The 21,588-nt window shown below is 43.9% G+C and overlaps 1 protein-coding gene across 2 annotated transcripts in view; it reads left to right on the top strand.

Annotated features, from left to right (window-relative positions):
- The window catches only part of BTAF1 (B-TFIID TATA-box binding protein associated factor 1), a 113,775-nt gene that overhangs the window by 47,208 nt on the left and 44,979 nt on the right, over nt 1-21,588 (top strand). For both annotated transcript variants that reach the window (XM_053308218.1, XM_053308219.1), the window contains exons 13-21: nt 181-305; nt 900-1,020; nt 1,307-1,411; nt 1,693-1,842; nt 8,661-8,803; nt 8,950-9,124; nt 10,132-10,335; nt 12,584-13,010; nt 20,169-20,356. In XM_053308218.1, the coding sequence (XP_053164193.1) occupies nt 181-305; nt 900-1,020; nt 1,307-1,411; nt 1,693-1,842; nt 8,661-8,803; nt 8,950-9,124; nt 10,132-10,335; nt 12,584-13,010; nt 20,169-20,356 (1,638 nt within the window). The remainder of the gene's footprint in view (nt 1-180; nt 306-899; nt 1,021-1,306; nt 1,412-1,692; nt 1,843-8,660; nt 8,804-8,949; nt 9,125-10,131; nt 10,336-12,583; nt 13,011-20,168; nt 20,357-21,588) is intronic.

Here is a 21,588-nt window from a genome sequence, read left to right as displayed (position 1 = left end):
GTTTGCTTTCTCTACTTTCTCTCTCTGTTGTTAAAAAACAACACCCCATAATCTGCCAACTGAGGACACCAAGACATGCATCTATCCAATAGATGTATTGATCTTTTAAGGTGCCACAAGATTTATTGTCTGTTGTGCAAACACAACCAATCTTGCTCTCTTTGGAACTTGTACTTGTAGGTACCTTTCATTCTAAGTATATTGTGGGATGCACTCCTAGAACTGGATGACCTGACAGCTTCCACAAACAGCATCATGACCCTTCTTTCATCGCTTTTGACATATTCTCAGTTCCAAAAATGCAGGTAATCCATATAGTTAGTTTCCTTATGGAAGATCTTTAATTTTCTGTTTCACTTTGCATTTTTTAAGGTAGTAAAAAATTCTTATTATAACCTTGAAATACATTTTATAATTTTTAAAATGCCAAACTTTAAATGTAAAAGTATTGTTTACGTTGCCTGGAGTTCTAAAGTAAAGTGTGCCATCGAGTCAGTGTGGTGACCACAGAGCCCTATGATTGTCTTTTGGTAGAATACGGGAGGGGTTTACCATTGCCGTCTCCTGCCTTTCAGCATCTTCCTATATTGCTGCTGCCTGATATAGGTGTTTCCCACATTCTGGGAAACATACCAGCGGGTATTCGAACCAGCCACCTCTGGCTTGCTGGTCACGTCATTTCCCCGCTGCGCCATTAGGTTCTAGAAGTGGTTAAAGGAAAGGATTAAGGATGCTGCAGAGGGATAGAGGCTACAGTAATTTAAGGGTTGCCTGTTCTTGTGCTTTCATTGTAATGCTTGTTCTTAGCACCAGTATCTTGACTTGACATGTAGAATGCATTTTGTTTCTTAATATAAACATGTTGTCCACACTTTACATCTTCTCCCACCCCACTTTAGTATTCAACAGTCACTTACAGTTCTGGTACCACGTGTGTGGCCATTCCTACATCATACAATATCATCTGTTCGGAAGGCAGCATTGGAAACCCTGTTTACCCTATTGTCCACACAAGATCAGGTGATAACCATTTATCTTGTAGTTAGTTTATTGAAATAGGAGCAAGAGAAAAATGGGTGCACTTTATTTCTAATTATGCGGAAGCCTTGTATTTAACTTGATTCTTTGAAACAAATCCAAAGTTGATAAATATTGAAGCCATCAAAAAAAATTAAATCACAATTAAAATAGCAAGTTAAGATGCAGCATGCTGTAATTAATATCTCAGTATCATAATCTTTAGCTCAGTGTAATAATGGCCTTTAAGATGCTTTTCTCAACTTTGTTTCTTATTTGCTGTTTCTAGAGTTCTGCAGCCTGGCTTATTCCAATTTTGCAAGACATGTTAAGACACATCTTTCAGTTCTGTATTTTAGAAAGTAATCAAGAGATTCTGGAACTCATTCATAAGGTATGTATCCTTTTTGTACCTTAAGTTTGTCCTTATCCTCTTTATAAATATTGTGGTGCATCATTTTCGTTTTGTTATTTCTGCTAGTGTACTTACCTTATTTTAATCTGTACTGTGCAGTATCAAATGCTGTAAAATGTGTCTGTGGCAATTGTGAGAAATCTTGTGCACTGAAAAGCCTTAAAGAAATCAAAGAAACTTGTCATAATCAACAATGCAACTTGTCATGAAGAGCACATATATTTTAAATTGTATTGACCTTCTTCCCCTTTCTTTTATAGGTGTGGTTGGAATTGTTAAGCAAGGCATCTCTACATTATGTGGTTGCAGCTGCTTGTCCATGGATGGGAGCCTGGCTCTGCTTAATGATGCAGCCTTCCCACTTGCCTATTGATTTAAATATGTTGCTAGAAGTGAAAGCCAAATCAAAGGTCAGAAAATAAATTGAAATTTGGGGAAATGAGCTTGTTTTGATCATGGAATAGTATTCAGTTCTAAAACATGGAAAAGCATGACCAGGCTCTCTTTAAATTAAGAAATGTAGTATCATAGTTATGTATCGAACTGTCCAGAGAGCTATAAATCCTGTATGTTGATATGTCTGTAGCAATGCACATCGTTGTTCTCCTCAACATGCGTTCATGCTTGAAAACCCAGCGCTTGTCAATTTGGAAATGGCTTAAATAGTTTTGGCACTTTCATGAAAGTGGTGATAATGTTAGTTCCAGTCTTGCAAACTTATTATTAACTCCCCACTGTCTGTCTAAACTTCTTTGTGTTGTAATGTTTGGTATCATTGTACTTTATTTATGCTTGACCAAGCCACCTTGAAAAGAAGCTTAATTCTTAACAGCAGATGGCAGTTTTTCATTATCTGTCAACACATACCACAAACAATTGCTTTGAACATACTTGTAGTTAGAAGGATTTTGCTATTTCTGAAGAACTTTGGATGGTTGAGTAGCATTTGTTGATTGTTTTATGACATTGTAAAAAAAATACTTCAACAACGCAAAACTATAAAGAATATTATGGCTTGCATTCTTGCCAATCAGCTGTCGTGATTTCTTTTGGAATCTAATTAAACAGATTATACATGGCATCAAAGAAGCTTGAAATTAAATAGAACAGATTTCTCAGATTTTTTTTCATAGTGCATCTCCAGTCAAACAACTACTTTTTAAGCAAAGACTTAGGCTTAAGGCAAAATGGAAGCTAATTTTCATAAGAACATAAGAACAGCCCTGCTGGATCAGGCCCAAGGCCCATCTAGTCCAGCATCCTGTTTCGCACAGTGGCCCACCAGATGCCACTGGAAGCCACAGGCAGGAGTTGAGGGCGTGCCCTCTCTCCTGCCATTACTCCCCTGCAACTGGTACTCAGAGTCATCCTGCCTTTGAGGCTGGAGGTGGCCCACAGCCCTCCGAATGGTAGCCATTGATAGATCTCTCCTCCATGGCATGGACCTGAACAGATTAGTGAAAAAGGAGTTTTGCATATCTAATAGTCTCCTACTTCAGTACTCCTTTCCTTCTTTCCTAACCCCTGCTTTCCATGGTATCAACCTCATTACAGAGCAACTCCTGCTACAAGACTCCGTTGGAGTCTCCTAGGCTTATGGTGGTGGGGGACTTCAGTGTTCACTTGGGGACCAAATTGTCCAGGGTGGCTCAGAGGTTTATAGCAGCCATGACACTATGGGCCTATCTCAAGTGGTCTCTGGACCAACACATATTGCTGGTCACACACTCAGTTTGGTCTTTTACTTTCATCAGGGTAGTATTCCGTGGGTGGATGGGGTGGAAATAAATATATTCCCTGTTGTCATGGACAGACCACCATCTGGTTAAGGTTGGACTTACAAACACATCCCACCTCTGCAATGGTGAGGGACCTATTAAGTTTATCTGCCTGAGGTTATTGGATCCAATAGGATTCCAAGAAGTCTTGGAAGGATTTAGTGTTGGCTCTGCTTGTGATTCTGCTGATGCCCTGGTGAAGAACTGGAACAGCAAGCTCACCAGGGCACTAGATGTGATTTTTCCTAAACACTTTTTGTGACCTAGTTCAAAATTGGCTCCTTGGTACTCACAAGAATTACAGGAGCTGAAGCAGCAAGGTGGAGTGCAAGTGGAGAAAGACTTGATTTGAATCTGACAGATTACAACACGGAGCACATTTTAAGACCTATGCCCTCGCAAGGTCTAAACATGCCACAAAGAAGCTATTCTTTTCTGCTTGCGTGGCATCTGCAAGCTCACATCTAGCAGAGTTATCCAGGGTTGTGAGAGGACATGCACCTCCTTCCCTGAATCTGAATTTGAAGCTATCAGTTACCTGTTTTGACATTTTTAATAAGCGTTTTATGGATAAAATCTCTCATTCTGGCCGACATGGACTCCATACTTATCACAGAATCTATAGTGGAGGTGTCCAGTGACGACTCTTATATGGTGAGCTTGCATCAATTTCATTCTGTTACTCCTGAGAACACAGACAAGCTGCTTGGAGCGGTGTGACCTACCACATGTTCTCTTGACCCTTGTCAGACATGGCTTATACTCTGGAAGAGAGGTTATTGGATCCCTTCTTTGAGGGAGGGCAGAATGCCTTCCTGTCTTAAGGAGGCAGTTATCAGAACTCTTTTGAAGATGCCTACATTAGATCCCTCAGAGTTGAACAATTATAGGCCCATCTCCAACCTTGTATGGTTAGGCAAGGTAATTGAGAAAATGGTGGCTTCTCAGCTCCAGATAGTCTTGGAGGAAACAGATTGTCTAGATGCATTTCAAACTGCTTTGGGGGTCAGCTATGTGATGGAGACTACCTTGGTCAGCTTGATGGATGGTCTCCTATTAGGAATTGACAGAGGGAGTGTGATTCTGTTGGTCCTTTTGGCTCTTTCAGCAGCTTAAGATACCATCGACCATGGTATCCTTCTGGAGCATCTGAAATGGTTGGGAGTGGGAGGCACTGCTTTGCAGTGGCTCCACTCCTACCTCTTGGGTAGATTCCAGATGGTGTTGCTTGGAGACTGTTGTTCTTCAAAATGAGAGCTGTGGTATGGAGTCCCACAAGGTTCCATACTCTGTCCAGTGCTCTTTAATGTCTACATGAAGCCTCTGGGAAAGATCATGAGGGGATTTGGTGCAGGGTGTTATCAGTATGTCAACATCATCAGGGAAAGGGAACCTCCCTTAATGCCTGCCTGGAGGCAGTGATGGGCTGGATGAGAGATAACAAATAGACAGAATCCAAATAAGATGGAGGTACTTATTGTTTGGGGTCAGAACTCAGGAGACAACTTGGATCTGCCTGTCCTGGATGGGGTTATACTCCCCCAGAAAGAACAAGTGCGCAGTCTGGGAATGCTTCTGGATCAAAACCCCACTCTGGTGTCTCAGTTTGAGGCAGTGACCAGAAGTGTGTTCTGTCAGCTTTGGTTGATATGCCAGATGTGTCTGTTTGTTGAGATAAACTACCTCAGAACAGTAGTGCATATGCTGGTAACCTCTAGACATGATAACTGTAATGCACTCTGTGTGGGGCTGCCTCTGTATGTCGTCCAAAGTGCTGGTTATAACCTATAAATCTCTAAACAGCTTAGGTCCTGAGAAACTAATTTAAGCGAACACCTTCCTTATTAACCCCACGGCCTATTGAGATCATCTGGGGAAGTCCGTCTGCAGCTACCACTAGCTTGTTTGGTAGCTACGTGAAAACTGGCCTCTTTTGTTGCTGTCCCGATACTCTGGAATGTGCTCCCTGTTGAAATAAGACCCTCCCCATCTCTGATAACTTTTAAAAAGTCAGTTAAGACACAATTGTTCACCTAGGCTTTCAATTAGACTTCTAGACTTTCTAGATCTAGTAGTTGCTCTGCTGTGATGCCTTTAATGGGTTCTTTGCAAATAAGATCTCCTGTATTCGGGCTGACTTAGACTCCACTATTTCTGCAAAGTCTATGGAGGAGGTGTCCAGCAATCCCTCTTGCAGTATTAGATTGGATCAGTTTCAATCTGTGACTCCTGAGGATGTGGACAAGCTGCTTGGGGCAGTGCAGCCTACCACCTGTTCTCTGGATCCTTGCCCGACTTGGCTGCTTCTGTCTAGTAGGGAGATTGTTGGAGGTGGCCTCGTTAATATTGTAAATGCATCACTGAGGGAGGGTAGGGTGCCCCCCTGCCTGAAGGAGGCAATTGTTAGACCACTCTTAAAGAAGCCTTCCCTGGACCCCTTAGCGATGGACAGCTACAGGCCAATCTCCACTCTCCCTTGGTTGGGCAAGGTGATTGAGAGGGTGGTGGCTGACGAGCTCCAGGCAGTCTTGGAGGAAACTGATTATCTAGACCCATTTAAAACTGGCTTTAGATGGCTATGGGGTTGAGATAGCCTTGGTCGGCCTGACAGATGACCTTTACCGGGGAATCGACAGAGGGAGTGTGACTCTGCTGGTTCTTCTGGATCTCTCGGTGGCGTTTGATACCATCAACCATGGTATCCTTCTGGATCGCCTGGGGGAGTTAGGGTTGGGGGCACTGCTTTGCAGTGGTTCTGTTCCTATCTCTCGGGTAGATTCCAGATGGTGGAGCTTGGTGACAGTCACTCCTCAAAACGAGAGCTGTTATATGGAGTCCCTCAGGGCTCCATTCTGTCACCAGTGCTTTTTAATATCTACATGAAACTGCTGGGTGAGGTCATCAGGAGGTTTGGTGCTGAGTGTTATCAGTATGCTGATGACACCCAAATCTACTTCTCCTTTTCATCTTCAGGAAATGGCACTCATTCTCTAAATGCTTGCCTACAGGCATTGCTAACCCCTTCTAATTGGGCAAAGAGGCACCTTTTACCGTGGTGATTCTCTTTATTTAGCAGGTGGAGAGTAACTGGCCCTATCCACCCCCAGGACAGTACTTCTAGTGACTGTTGCTGGTGTGTATCTTATGTTTCTTTTTAGAATGTGAGTCCTTTGGGGACAGGGAGCCATCTTATTTGTTTGTTATCTCTCTTTGTAAACCGCCCTGAGCCATTTTTGGAAGGGCGGTATAGAAATCGAATTAATAATAATAATAATAATAATAATAATAATAATAATAATAATAATAATGGGCTGGATGAGGGAGAACAAACTGAAGCTGAATCCAAGCAAGATGGAGATGCTCATTGTGGGGGCTCAGAATCTGAGGGGTGAGTTAGATCTTCCTGTGCTGGATGGGGTTACACTCCCCCAGAAGGAGCAGGTGCGCAGCTTGGGAGTACTCCTGGACCCAGGCCTCACCCTGGTATCTCAGGTGGAGGCCATGGCCAGGAGTGCTTTCTATCAGCTTTGGCTGATTTGACAGCGCGCCCATTCCTCGAAGAGGATGACCTCAGAACAGTGGTGCATCAGCTGGTAACCTCCCAGTTTGACTATTTCAATGCGCTCTACGTGGGGCTGCCTTTGTACGTAGTCTGGAAACTTCAGTTAGTTCAGAATGCGGCAGCCAGATTGGTCTGTGGGGCAACCCGGAGAGACCATATGATGCCTGTTTTGAAACAGTTACACTGGCTGCCGATATGTTTCCGGGCAAAATACAAAGTGCTAGTTATTACCTTTAAAGCCCTGAACGGCTTGGGTCCGAGATATCTTAGAGAGCGCCTTCTTTTACATGATCCCCACCGCACGTTAAGGTCATCTGGGGAGGTCCGTCTCCAGTTACCACCAGTTCGTTTGGTGGCGACTCAGAGGCGGCCCTTCTCTCTAGCTGCTCCTGGGCCGTGGAATGAACTCCCAGCAGAAATTCGTCATCTTAGTTCTTTACTGACCTTCAAGAGAGTCCTTAAAACCCATCTGTTTGGCCTGGCCTTTCAGGGTTTTTAATTAGTTTTAATTGTTTTAATGTTAACCTGGTTTTCAGGGTTTTAATTGTTTTGATTGTTTAATTGTTTTTTAAGATGTTTTTAAATTGGTGTTTATATTTGTATTTCTGTTTTAATTGTGTTTAATGATTTCTGTTTTTTAATTGTAAACTGCCCTGAGCCAGCTTGGAAGGGCAGTATAAAAATGAATGAATGAATAAATAAATAAATAATAGATTTTAACATGGCTTTAAATTTTTAAATTATTTTAATTTGTTAATTTTTGCTGTAAACCAGAGATGTGAGTTTGGGGCGGTATATGTTAAATTAAATAAAAGGTGCAAGCATTAGTTTGAAGGCATATAAGCTGCTGACATGCCAGCTCAGGGCCAAACTACACTGCAAGCACACCAGGGAGCAATCTTATTTTGTAAATAGCAGCTCTGCAGAAGCCTGATTTGTGTTGGAACTCTGGTGGAGAGGTAGATGCTCCTCCGATGGCCCTGATCCAGCCTGGGAACTCCATGGGTGCTATTTGGCAAAGAAAAAAGCTCTCGTTGACATCTGTGGCAAGCCAGATCAGAACAGTTGAAATGCATTACAGCTTACCTACCTTTCCATCACAGTCTCAGTACAAATCAGCTCCCTCCTGCACATGTACTATCTGCAAAAGAAAACTGTCTTGGCATGCTTACAGTAATGCTATTAATGTCACATTAATAGCATAATGGTGTGGCCATCAGTTTGTGTGAACATTTTAATCAGATACCAGGCACTACAAAGATTTGTTCTCCCATTTCCAAGTATAACACAGGCAAAGTTTTGTCTTTGGGACGTTTATGGCATGTTTCCAATAGCAAAGGAGTAACTCCTTCCTTTATAATGGACATGGATGCCTTGTACTCCCTTTGAGAGTCTGAAAACGTGCAAATATATCCAGGAGTTGGGACTTATCATCTTTGGCCCACCTGTTAAATAATATAACATGTGCAGTTCTGAGCCACCTGTGTTGCTGTGGGCTCCTTAGCAGCTGGCAGTGGTCTTGTGCGAGTAAATAAAGTAGTGTTTCTGCGTCTGGGGGGCACTACTTAGATTGGAAGTAATGTAAGTAGTGCTCCCAAAGTGCGGGCACACTACTTTTTGTGCTTTTTCACAAGACCACTGGTGACGCCTTAGGAGCCTGCAATAGCACATGCAGCTGAACTGTCTGCGTTACTTTGTGAAACATGTTGGCCACTATTATTGTCTCATCAGATATATATTATATTTAAGTGGGGAAGGTCTTACATTCCTGTATAGGACTAATTGTGATGGCCATGTGAATTCCTGATGTTTGTAGGCTATCTAAAAAAATGTGTATTAAAAGCAGATCGGACACTTGCCTAAACATTATTTCATATCTTGTTTACAGGAAAAAACAGGTGGCAAAGTGCGTCAAGTTCAAACCCAGATTAAAGAAGTGATACAAGAGTACATTGCTGGTGCAGAAAGCATTGCTGAAGATCCAGCAACCAGGGATTATGTTGTTATGAGAGCCCGGATGATGGCAGCCAAGTCAGTTTATTGAAAATCTTCCACAGTTTAAAAAAAACAAAAAAAACCCAGTATGATTTGATAGGCAAGGCACAGCCTAACTTAAGTTAGATTGTGCAGAACATTGTGTTACTCCAAATGTAACTATTGTTTTGGTTTTGTTCCAGATTGCTTGGAGCACTTTGCTGCTGTATTTGTGATCAGAGTGTGAATGCCATTTCTCAAGACATAAAGCCAGCTGAATCACTAGCCCAGCTATTGCTTTTCCATTTGAATTCCAAGTCTGCTTTGCAGAGGTTTAGCGTTGCATTAGTAATCTGTGAGTGGGCTGCCTTGCAGAAGGTAATAAATGGCAAGAAACATGGTTTTCAAAGTAATACCATTTCTGCCTCCATTAGAGAATTGAAAAGTTATAATTTTGTAACACATGAAAACTTACTCTATGCAGTCAACATCTAATAATGCAAGAGACTAATTATTTTCATCTTGGAGCCATGTAACTGACAAGACTGTGTTCAGTACTAGTACACATACACTGGGATCCAAAACACTACTTTAGGTGTGCACCTAGTGGAATTGACTTGTTTGAACAGTGGATCCCTGTGCTGTGCCAATATCTGCTCTCCAGATTCATCTGAGAATGAAAAGCAGTTGAGGGAGGGGGGCAGGTTGGAGGGCACACTAGCAGCCCCACTGGGCACACAGAACTAGTGTCATGGGTTCTTTGGATTCATAGTGTTCCTTTCTTGTGGCTTCCAGGTAAGTGTGTAGAATACTCGATTTTTATTTCACAGTCAGTATAGATAAGTTGCCTATGTTAGAAATGTATCTGTGTTTTTGTAAGGTTAATTTTATCCTTCATATAACTGAAGATTTCCCTAGACCTATGGCCAGCCTACAGGTTATAAAAGGTATGATTAAGACATTTTGTTTTAAGTCTGACATGTATGTCTTCTGAAAGCAGCCACAGGAGGTCCCTGTCCAAATTGGGACTGTGGCAAGGGGGTGGGATGGTTAACTCCCTTCTCCTTGCACTTTCCCCACAACCTCCCCCCCCCACACACACACAACCAAGCAGCTTTTTGCGGCCTTGTGGGGGTGGGGACAGGCATGCTTTTTGTTGGGGAAATGGTACAGAGGGAAGGGTTAATTGCTGTGGCCTGACCCAAATGGAGTGAGTGTCCCCCACCACAACTGATTTTTGGGGAGTGGGATGTGGGTTTATTTTTTATTTTTATTTAAAACAAAAACATGCTGCCGGACTTGTGCATCATTTAATGACACATTCTATGTAATGTATAAAAGTAGCCCACTACGCAGCTAAATGGATGCTTTTTCTTTGTTTTCAGGAAAATAAAGCTGTGGCTCTTACTGTTCAGTCACGTTTACTTGCTATCCTTTCTGAGCATCTTTATTATGATGAAATTGCTGTTCCTTTCACACGAATGCAGAATGAATGTAAACAACTCATCTCCTCATTTACTGATGCAAACCTTGATCTTGGCAGTAGAGTAAACTGCAGTGTGTTTACAATAGATCAAGCTAATGAATTGGTGAGTGAATCAGTGAAAGAACTAGCCTCTAATCTTTAAATGAGCTGTGGGGAAAGTATCTGAACAGCTGTGGTGGATAAGTGAATAACAACATTCAGCACTGTCACTGAAGGTGGTTTTTGAAATGCTTGTATACAAACACACAAATGTATGCCTCCCAGGCATATCACTAATTGGAATATTGTTGAAAGCAATAACCATATTTAGGGAGAAGTCCCCATCTAGTTCAGAAAGGTGATTAACCCTCTGAGTGTGAGCCCTATATGAAAATAAAGGGAGGGGGCACTTGTTTAGTTGACTTTAACTGTTGGCAATGCAGTGGGGAAAACTGAGCTTCACTTCACCAGAGAGGCTGTGTAAGCTGTTGAAATTTTAAATAAAAATTAAGCTTTCTTATTTAGCATCTAGGATTTCCTAGAATTAGCTGGTAGGCTTTCAAAATATACTTTGGGTCAGTTCTTCAGTAATGAGGTCTTGAATTTGTTTGTTCATTAGATTGATAGGCCGACCTATTCCAAGGGCTCAGAGCAACAGACAGTATTTTTTAAAAATAATCCTGTCCCCAAGGGTCACAATCTTAAAACAAAATGAGAAGGGCCAGGTGGCAGTTGGTCATTTGCAGACTGGGAGAGGGGCTTCTCTGCTTTTACCTCAAGGCTTCCCTCTGCTGCAGCCTGAGTTCAAATCTATTATATCGTGCATACTAGACTTTAAATAGTACACTAGTTTTCTGTGGCACATTGCCATTGAAGGTGTCATTTCTTTTAGGTAAAGAAATTGCAGGTATTTGCTAGTCACTTCTGATTGAGAGGAAAAGCACTGAAGCATATATCAGTTTTATTGCTCAGTCTACCCAACTGTAAATAGGCCTTTACTGATCAAGAGGTTGAACCTATGAAGCTGCCTTAAACTGACTCAAGACCATTGTTCCGTCTAGGACAATATTGTCTATACTGACTACCAGCAGCTCTCTAGGATTTTAGAAAAGGGTCTTCCCCTCCCACCCACCCCCTGCCAGCAATACCTGGAGATGCCATGGATTGACTCTAGAACCTTTTGTACCAAAGCATATGTTCTACCACTGAATTGCCCCCGCTCCCTGTTCCATGTCTATTGTTCACAACTTCACAAATAGTTGTTCTGTCCACATCTTCTTGTGAACAATAGATATGACAATTTGTCCAGTGATTTGAGAGGGGAGAGCTCAGCTGGCATCAACTAAGCTACAACTGCTTTAGAACAGTTAGATGCTGTTGCCAAGGATCTGAATGGGTCTATATCTGTTTATACTCCCATTTTCCTCTTTGGGACTACAGGGAAAGATGGTCCTCGCCTGCAAACGTCTTCATCCCACTTTACCTATATTAACTGTTGGCGAAAAGGGACTGTTCCTTTCTTTGAGATCCCAAACAAGCACTGGAGTATTCAAATACATTAAGAGGACTAAAGTAGATTAGTCCATAACTGAGACCTTGTTTTGGACTTCTTCCTTTGAAATACTAGGTAGTCTTGCAGGTTGCATCCTGTCCTTGCTAAGGGTAAGCATAATGCAACTAACCAATATCTGTTCATGTGGGACAAGCACACATGCAGATGGAGCTTTCTTTAATTCTTTTCTGCTTCCCTTTGGCAGCTCAGAGGTTAAGATTGATCTATTTTCATTGTACACTTATACTGCGTTTCTGCCTTGGCATTCAAGATGTTTTGATATGAAGTACACTCTGTCCTGAAACCTAGGTTCACGAGTGTTCCACATATTGTTTTTAATGAGAGATAAAGGAAAACATTCCTAAAGAGACAGAAAGATGTGAAGATGCTAACAGCATACTAATGCTGGAGTTCCAGTTTATGCCAATGAAACTTTGTGTTGATGTGTCAGCAGTACATAGATCCAGATAATTTAGGTATATTGTCCAGCGTGCTATACACTATCCTTGCACATTATTATCCACTTCCCACTCTCTGATTATGCTGAGAGTATTACCTACTAGCTTTATATGCCATAAATATAGTCTTATTTTGAATTTGGATATACTTTTGACTTGGATATACTTCTGATTGACTCACTTCTGGAGAAAGTAGAGTTTAAGATCATCTGCATGAGAAAAACATAACTGAGTTCCAACTTATACCACATGTGGGGTGAAAAAATGCTATAATATCCTTTCCTTCAAAAGTAGATGTTGAATAGTTTTGCTTTTAGTAGAAGTACACAAACTGGTTTCAATTTTGAATTCCCCTCCCTTAGGTCACTACCATCTACAATGAAGCAACATCCACTCTCAATCTAAATCCTGAAGTTTTACAGCAACTGGAAAGCAAACGGCAACAACTCCAAATGACTGTTGCTGAAACAAACCAGGAATGGCAAACATTGCAGCTGAGAGTGCATACTTTTACTGCTTGTGCTGTTGTGAACCTGGAACAACTTCCAGAAAAATTAAACCCTGTGATAAAACCATTGATGGAGGCTGTGAAGAAAGAAGAGAATACACTAGTGCAAAATCATGCAGCTTTGTGCATAGCTAAGTTACTTTGGCAGTGTACAACGAGGTCTCCATGTCCCAATTCAAAGATTATAAGAAATCTGTGCAACTCGGTTTGTGTGGACCCACATCTTACTCCTTTAGCATCATGTCCTGCACAACCCCAGAGCAGCCATGAAAACTCAAAAGGTATGTTTGACTAGCTGTCAGCCCTCAGAAGGCTTCAACTTTTTGATTCCCATACAGTTTAATGAAACCCATTTTAGAGGAGTAGCCACTTCAGTGTTGTTTTTTTAGCTTTTAGTGCTTAAAGTTTCTCATAGCAAGAAAAACATCCATGTTTCATACTGACTTTTCTCTTTGGGAAAGTAGCTGTTTCTGATTATATGCATAATGTTTTGTTCATGGGTTGACTTTCCTCCCAGGATCCCATGGAGAGATCACAGTTATTTGAACACAAGATTTTATTTATTATTTATTATTTATTTTACATTTTATATCCCACTCTTCCTCCAAGGAGCCCAGAGCGGTGTACTACATACTTAAGATCTGGTTCAAGATCCGTCGATGCCCATAAGAATGGGTTCTGCGCCTGCGCAGGAACCGAGCAGTAGCCATGCCTGAGCTAGTCGAAGTGCCCAAGCCATGCCCCCACGCTGCAACGTGCTATTTAAGAGGTGGCTGAGGCGTGAAGTCCCTCAGTTCTTTTCCGACCGCCTCTGCGTTTGGACCTATGGTCTGCCTCTGTAGTCAGAAAGTTCCTCTTCTTGTTAGTTCATCCAAACCTTTTTTGCTAATTTTTTTCCTGGTTTTTGACTTGGACTGGCTGACTTCCTTCTCTGGTTTATTGACTTGGAATGTGTGACGTATTCCCTGGCTCTTGACTTGGACTGGCTTTGACGACCTCTGGTGCTTTAAATATGGAACGGACTTAGGACACGATATGGCTGCTGAGAAGAAATCATTTAAATGGTGTGAGGGCTGTCGGGCTAAATTGCCATCGAAAGACCTTCACAGCCTATGTTTGTTGTGCCTCGGAGAGGAGCACAATGTCTCTACTTGTAAAATATGCCTGTCCTTCTCGAAACAGACACGGAAGAATCGGGTGCTCCGCTTCCAGGCGGTGATTTATGACGATGTGCTCAGTCCTTCGACGCCGGGCACTCCTCGTCCCTCGACTTCGACAATGCCCTCGAAACTGGTGCCTATATCGGCATCAACACCTCCCTCGCTTTCGAACAGGCATAAGTCTTCGCGTCACAACTTGACATCGACAAGTTCGACATCTACAAAGGATCGTCCCTCAACATCGACGTTGACAAAATCTTCGACATCGGCGAGATCTTCCGGATTGGCATCGGGATCGAAGTCGACATCTTCTTCCTCGTCTTCTTCCAAGTCCCGTCACTCTGAAGAATCTGGAAAGTCTGCTAAGCGTTGAGGGTCTGACCATGCCCGTCCGCCTAATGACAAGTGCCGAAGGCTCCAGGACGATCGTCGGGACCGTACACCTTCGCCTTCCTCAGTGCAGCCTACGATGCCAGATCTTCCAACTGAAACGCCACCAATATCTGCGCCTTCAACATCGACCGATCTTTCGGCATCGACGACTGCTATGATTTCTCAGCAACAGTCTGCAGTAACAATGCTCGATGTCGAGCCTCCTCTGGTGAACGTTCGCCCAGCGCCGATGTCAGCGTCTATATCGGTCTCCATGCCACTAGCCAGCTTGCTCTCCCCAGCTCCGACACCGTTGGCCTCTTCGACTTCTCCTTCGCCACAGGCTGTTTTGAGAATGCCTTCCGCCCTGCATACGCCAGTTCTCTCCGCGTCGACACAGGTGACTCCTCGATACCAAGCCCCGATACCGAGTTTTGACACCATCGACATTGATGCTGAGGAGAATCTTCCATCGGCTACACATTCTCTACTTTCCTTACTGGACTCTACTTCTAGTGCACACTCCGTGTCGACGTTCAAAGGTTTTCTCCCTGCTGGTGTTGACCCTGCTCCACATGTCGTATCTCCTGCTATTGCTTCTACATCTGCTCCTTTGCCAGCTGACCAACTCCAGCCGTCCACCTCGTGGCATACGTGTGGTTTCAGCCATACCACACTGGGTGCATCTTCCCCGGGTGCTCCTTATGTTTGTGAGAGCAACAGGCTCTGAAGAACCGTGTCACCCTCACAAGATGCCCATCCCATCAGCGTTGCTGTCACTGTGGCCACTCAGACCTCCCACCTGGTCCTCCTTCAGCAGGCATCTCAGACTGCTGTGGTGTCTTTTCATTCAGTGTCCACCCAAACTGTCCCTATAACGTCTACTCTTGCTACTGCATGAACACAAACGATCGCTATACCAACAGATGGGGACAGGACTCCACCAAGCTCGCCGTTGGAGCATTATGGTTTGTCTGATTTTGAATCGGACCCTGATGATGACAGTTCGATTGTAGAACCTCCCATGGATGTAGCCCCAATTACCTACGTTTCTCCTAATGACGAACTCAAGGCTTACCACAAACAGATAAGATCAATGGCTGAAGCTTTGGGTCTGGATCTTCGTTCTCAGCTCGCCACTATCGACGATCCAGTGTATAACTGGATTGGAGAGTCTTTATAGAGTTCAAGACAAGGATAATGAATACCTTCTTAAACATCCAGCACCTAATTCCTTAGTCATCGACTGTGCCACAGCCTCAAAGTCCGGCAGACGCTACACTGTCCCTCCCGACAAAGAGGTTAGGAAGCTAGACCTAATCGGGAGGAAGGTCTACTCAACATCATGTCTCTCTATAAAAGTAGCTAACTATGCTGCCTGCACAGCTAAGTATTCCCGTGGCTTATGGGAACTTCTTGAGAAAGACCTGGACTCATTATCCTTTGAGGACTTTAAGGCCAAATTCCGTCAGACCCTTGAGAATTCAAGGGACCTGACGCGCAGGCAACTCAGTATTGCCAAACACCTGGTGGAAAGTGAATCCCGCACAATGACAGCGGCAATTACTTTGAGGAGGCATGCCTGGTTAAGATCTACAGGTCTGCAGCAAGATATGCAAGATAAGATAGAAGGGTTACCCTTTGATGGCTCCGGCCTTTTTAGTGAGAAAACTGACTCAACCATGGAACAACTTAAAAAGTCTAAATTTACTGCCAAGACTTTTACCGCTCACACGTCTACTTCAACATCTACCTCTAGATTCCGTTCTAATTATAATAAGTTCCGCCCGTCTTACCGAAACCAAGATCAACAGGACTTCAGGAGGCCCTACTCTACCTATCAGCGCCGCCCTTTCCACCAGAAGGCAAAGGCCACTCAGTCCTAGTGTGCTAAATCGCAAGACGCTCAGAAGGGTCTTTGAGATTCAAGACTGCCCATCAACACCTCTCAACTCCCCTTTCCCACCAGCGGGGGTCCCAACAACAGTTCATTCCATCCGGCCATCCCAGCCGACCATCAGGCTGGCAAGCCATGCCCCTGCATGGCACCACATAACATCGGATCGCTGGGTCCTGAAGATTATAACTGCTGGTTATGCGATCGAGTTCAGGTCCCTACCGTGGTTCTCGGGAATGAGACTCACTCCTCCTTCAGACGCATTGCAACAAGAGGTGGGGGAGCTATTGGAGAAAGGGGCTATTGCCCCGGTGTCATGGGCAGACAGGCGGGACGGGTTCTACTCTTGTTATTTTCAAGTCCCCAAACGGGACGGGGCATTCGGCCCATTATGGACCTCCGCCGCCTGAACAAGTTCATCAGCGTCAAGAAATTCCGTATGTTGGCGTTGCAACAGATTCTTCCACTGCTCCAGGGAGAGAAGTGGCTTGCAACACTGGATCTAAAGGACGCCTATTTCCATATCAACATAAGGCCTTGTCATCACAAATACTTACGTTTCACTGTCGGAAACCAAGTGTTTCAATACAATGTATTGCCCTTCATACTGTCCACCGCTCCGAGGGTTTTTACAAAATGTATGGCGGTAGTGATTGCACCCCTGCAGACCAAGGGAGTCTCAGTCTATCCTTATTTAGACGACTGGCTCCTGACCGCACAAGACAAAAACGAGTTACTTTCGCACATCCGCTAAGTGGTGGATCTGCTTCAGGACTTGGGTGTCGAGATAAATTGGAAGAAATCACATCTGGAACCGGTTTCAGTAACCTCATACATAGGGGCGACCTTGGATACCGTGCAACAGAGGGCGTTCCTGCCAGTGGACAGATTCCTCAGTATCCGAGACCTTGTGTTTCTTTTTCAAAAGCAACCCTGGCAACCAGCCCGCATGATTCAACGTCTGCTGGGCCTGATGGCGTATTGCAACACGGTGATCCTCTTTGCACATCTAAAAATACGGAAACGCCAACTCTGGTTCCTGTCTGTGTTTCATTTCATCAGGGACAGCCAGATGAAACATTTACTGCTTCCACCTCAAGTACTTCAGTCACTTACCTGGTGGACTCAGCATAGAATCCTGCTCAGTGGGGTCCCTTTCCAGTCTCTGTCACCTATGATCTGGATGGCTACAGATGCATCCCTTCAAGGCTGGGGAGCCCATTGCAACAACCACAAAATCCAAGGGAAGTGGTCCACACAGCGGGCCCGTTTGCACATAAACTTCCTGGAACTCTTGGCCGTCTTCCTGGCATTGCAAGCCTTCCTACCTATCCGTTGGGGCAAAATTGTCCAGATTCATTTCGACAACACAACGGCACAGGCCTATATCAATCGCCAAGGAGGAATGGTATCCCACAGCCTATGCGCCCTCAGTGTACAGTTATGGCACTGGTGCATTCAACACCACATATACCCGATAGCCGTACACATCAAGGGTCTGGACAACACCTTGGCCGACGATCTCAGCCGGATCTTCCTACAGGACCATCAACACGAGTGGGAACTCCAGACAGAAGCTGTGTCTTCCTTTTTCGACAAATGGATGAGACCGACTATAGACCTCTTTGCTTGCTCCATGAACACGAAATGCAACTGCTTCTGCTCAAGAGCGGGCCACGACCCACAATCTCTCGGAGATGCTTTTCAGCTAGATTGGTCTCTGGAGACCCCTTACATGTTTCCACCCTTATCGCTAATTTCCAGAGTAGTGGCTCATCTGCTGTCCAAACCAACCAACTGCATCCTAGTGACACCGTGGTGGCCAAGGGAATCCTGGTTTCCACAGGTACGCAGACTGGCAAAGAACTGCTACGAACACTTGCCTCGCCGACAAGATCTACTCACTCAGGACGAGGGTCGCATTCTAAATCCAGACGTCCTAACCCTCCGCCTGACCGAATGGCAGATAGTCTGTTGAACCATATTCTGCTTAATCAGCGGAAGGAATCCACACGCCGAAACTACCAAAGCAAATGGTGCCGGTTTAAAGCCTACGCACGTACCAAAGGATTTCTACCTTTAAAAGCTTCAATCTGTGAGATTCTGCGGTACCTCACGACTCTGAAATCTGAGGGTCTAGCTAATGTGTCTCTAAAGGTCCATTTAGCCGCCCTATCTTTATATCACCCAGGGAGCGATGGATGTACGTTATTTTCACACCCATTGAGCAAGGCCTTCCTAAAAGGTCTTACGTGTGTTTACCCTTCAGTCAAGCCGCCAGTGGAACCACGGAGCCTGTCATTAGTCCTGTCATCATTAACCCAGGCTCCCTCCGAACCCATGGCCTCCTCTCCACTAAGGTTAATTTCTTGGAAGACAGCCTTCTTGATTGCCATTTCCACTGCTAGACGTGTGGGTGAACTCACAGCCCTCAGGGTTGATTCCCCTTATACGGTTTTTTTATCCAGACAAAGTCCGCATGCGTCTGGACCCCTCGTTTTTACCTAAAGTTGTGTCTAATTTCCACCTAAACCAGGAAATCATCTTACCAACCTTCTTCAGGAATCCTGGTTCTGCTCTTGAACGTTCACTGCATGCCATGGATGTACGTCGTGCCCTCCTGTACTACATGGACCGTACTAAGGAGTTCAGATTGTCTACACGACTTTTCGTATCCTATAAAGGTCTGACTAAAGGTTCCCCGATCTTGCGGCAAAGATTGTCAAGATGGTTGGTGGAACTCATTCTGCTTACCTATAATCTACAACACAAGTCTCCTCCAGAAACTATTAAAGCCCACTCCACCAGGGCTCATGCTTCTTCTGCTGCACACCTTTCCAGGGTGGCCTTTGAGGACATCTGCAAAGCAGCCACCTGGTCCTTGGAGACCCCCTTTGTAAAGCACTACGCCATAAATGTACGCTCTGCTGCGGACGCTTCCTTTGGGAGAAGTGTTTTGAAGCAGGTGTTACCTTAGCTACTACTGCTTCCTCCTCCTAATGGAGCTTGCTAAACACCCATTCTTATGGGCATCGACGGATCTCGAACCAGATAAACAGATTGCCTACCTGTAACTGATGATCTGGTAGAGATCTGTCGATATCCATAAGACCCTCCCTACCTCCCCTCTGCAGTAGTGCTGCCTCTATGTGCCTACAGGTGTGCGGCCTCCTTCTGTTCACTCTAATATACCTCATGGATGAACTTACCTGATAGATGATCGTCCTCCACGGCAGTCGTCCAAGAACTGAGGGACTTCGACTTAAATAGCATGCTGCAGCGTGGGGGCATGGCTTGGGCGCTTCGACTAGCTCAGGCATGGCTACCGCTCGGTTTCTGCGCAGGCGCAGAACCCATTCTAATGGATATCGACGGATTTCTACCAGATCATCAGTTACAGGTAGGCAACCTGTTTTTTCTCCTCACAACAACACTGTGAAGTAGGTTGGGCTGAGAGAGAGAAGTGACTGGCCCAGAGTCACCCAGCAAGTATCATGGCTGAATGGGGATTTGAACTTGGGTCTCCCCGGTTCTAGTCCATTCTTTCAAATGTCAGAAGAGATCCCATGCTCAAACAGATCAATTAACCATGATGCAGTCATTTCTCCACACAGATAGAGCAGCAGTAGAGAAAGAGAGAGTATATGAGCCAGAGTCCCTCTTCTGGGGACAGTTGCAGGGAAGAGGGGTAACTTCCAAACAGGCTTTGTCCAGTTATTTATTTCCTTTAGGAATAATTTGGCTTTTATTCATTCTCACCAAAATGCCTCTTGGTTATGAAACTGTGGACAAACAGATTGTTCTAGTGATCATTATGATCCGATTCCTTTCTGTATTTCTGTCCACCATTTTTAGAGAATTGATATTTCAGTCTACATCCTTCTTTCCTCTTCTCCCTGCTACCTCCAAATATTAACATGAAAACAAAATCAGCAGGGAAGACCAGCAGCATTTATCAGCGCAATTCCTGTCTAGTATTGAATTTTTTTAATCACCTTTATTTACTGTAGGTTCCAATTCTGAAAGAGATGGGATGCATCATACAGTCACCAAGCACAGAGGTATAATCACACTATATAGGCATCAAAAAGCGGCCTTTGCCATCACAAGCAGACGGGGTCCAACACCAAAGACCCCAAAAGCCCAAGTTGGAGATCTACCTACAAACAGTAGTGGAATAACCACAGAGCTTGATGAAGTGGGTGCAAACTTACTTAATTTTGAATTTTGTTAACTGCATTGTGTAGTATTCCTCTATAGGTGCATATGACCCAATGATTTTACGTAGAAGAAATAAATATTGCATTATGATAGGGTTTTTTTTAAAGTTAACACTTCTGCAGGGGCAAAAGAAATCACATGAATGAGAAAACATAGGCTTTTCTGTGTGTGGCTTTAAATATACATGTGTCAAATTGCATACTTTCATATGTTCTCTCTTCTCTCATACTTCTTGTTTTTAAGGAGATGAGAGAAATCTCCCTGTGTGCCATGCTATGCATGTCAAGCTGCCTATTTAATTATTTTGGTAACTCTCTGCTGAGAGAAAAGAGTGACTGTGGCACATCTATGTGACTGGTTCCTTCCACTTGCAGGGTCAGTTTGAGAGAATATGGAATGGAGGGTGATGCAGCTGCAGCACTTTTCTGGGCCCTCTTCCTAGTTCCTCTGATTTGGAGAGCTGCAGTCATGTGTATAATTTGATTACCCAACACTTGATGACTCCTACCTGAATGTGTAGATTAGCTTCATTTTACACTATGATGAAACAGTTATTTCTCTGGTTTGTGATACTGTGTGTACTTACACGTCATGAGCTATTTTCTGTAACTCTTTAATTTTGTGAAAATTTGATTAATGCTATCGATGAAGACAGTTATGCCTGTTTATGAAAACATAACATGAACAAATCTAGTTACCACATTGGTGGCTATTCTGTTGTCTCTCTTGGTTATAAGTCTGCAGGGATTGAACTTGAAGTAGTAGTGTTGTAGGTCTCTTCTGATCACTGGAGGTGCTGGCTAATTGTTAACAACTGTTGCCCCTAAACTACTGCTTTCATTTTCATTGGAGGTATCTTTTGTTAGTCTTCTATGTGTGGGGTTAAGGGTTAATTGCTTTCTGTTGGCCTGATATGCAAAAAGACTGTCTTAGTCTGAACTGGGCCATTCTCCCCAGAATATCATCTAAACCAGCTAGCGTTAGAACAAGCCACAGTTTGATTCTGGTTTAATATCCTGGTTCTAACTCTAGTTTAACAAGTGGCAGTTCTTGGAGTTTGTATGCAGCATTGAACTGCGGTTTGCTCCTAAAGTGAAAGCAAAATTTCACTCTCCTCTGGTATGTAGGGGAGCAGAAGGGGGGAAATGTTCAGGAGCCCAAGGCTTGCCACAGCACATTCACAATAATATAAACCATGATTTATATGTG

This window comes from Hemicordylus capensis, chromosome 3, assembly GCF_027244095.1.
Source record: "Hemicordylus capensis ecotype Gifberg chromosome 3, rHemCap1.1.pri, whole genome shotgun sequence".
NCBI classification, from domain to species: Eukaryota; Metazoa; Chordata; class Lepidosauria; order Squamata; family Cordylidae; genus Hemicordylus; species Hemicordylus capensis.
Note: the sequence above shows the minus strand (reverse complement) of the source record. Positions and strands in the feature narration are given on the sequence as shown.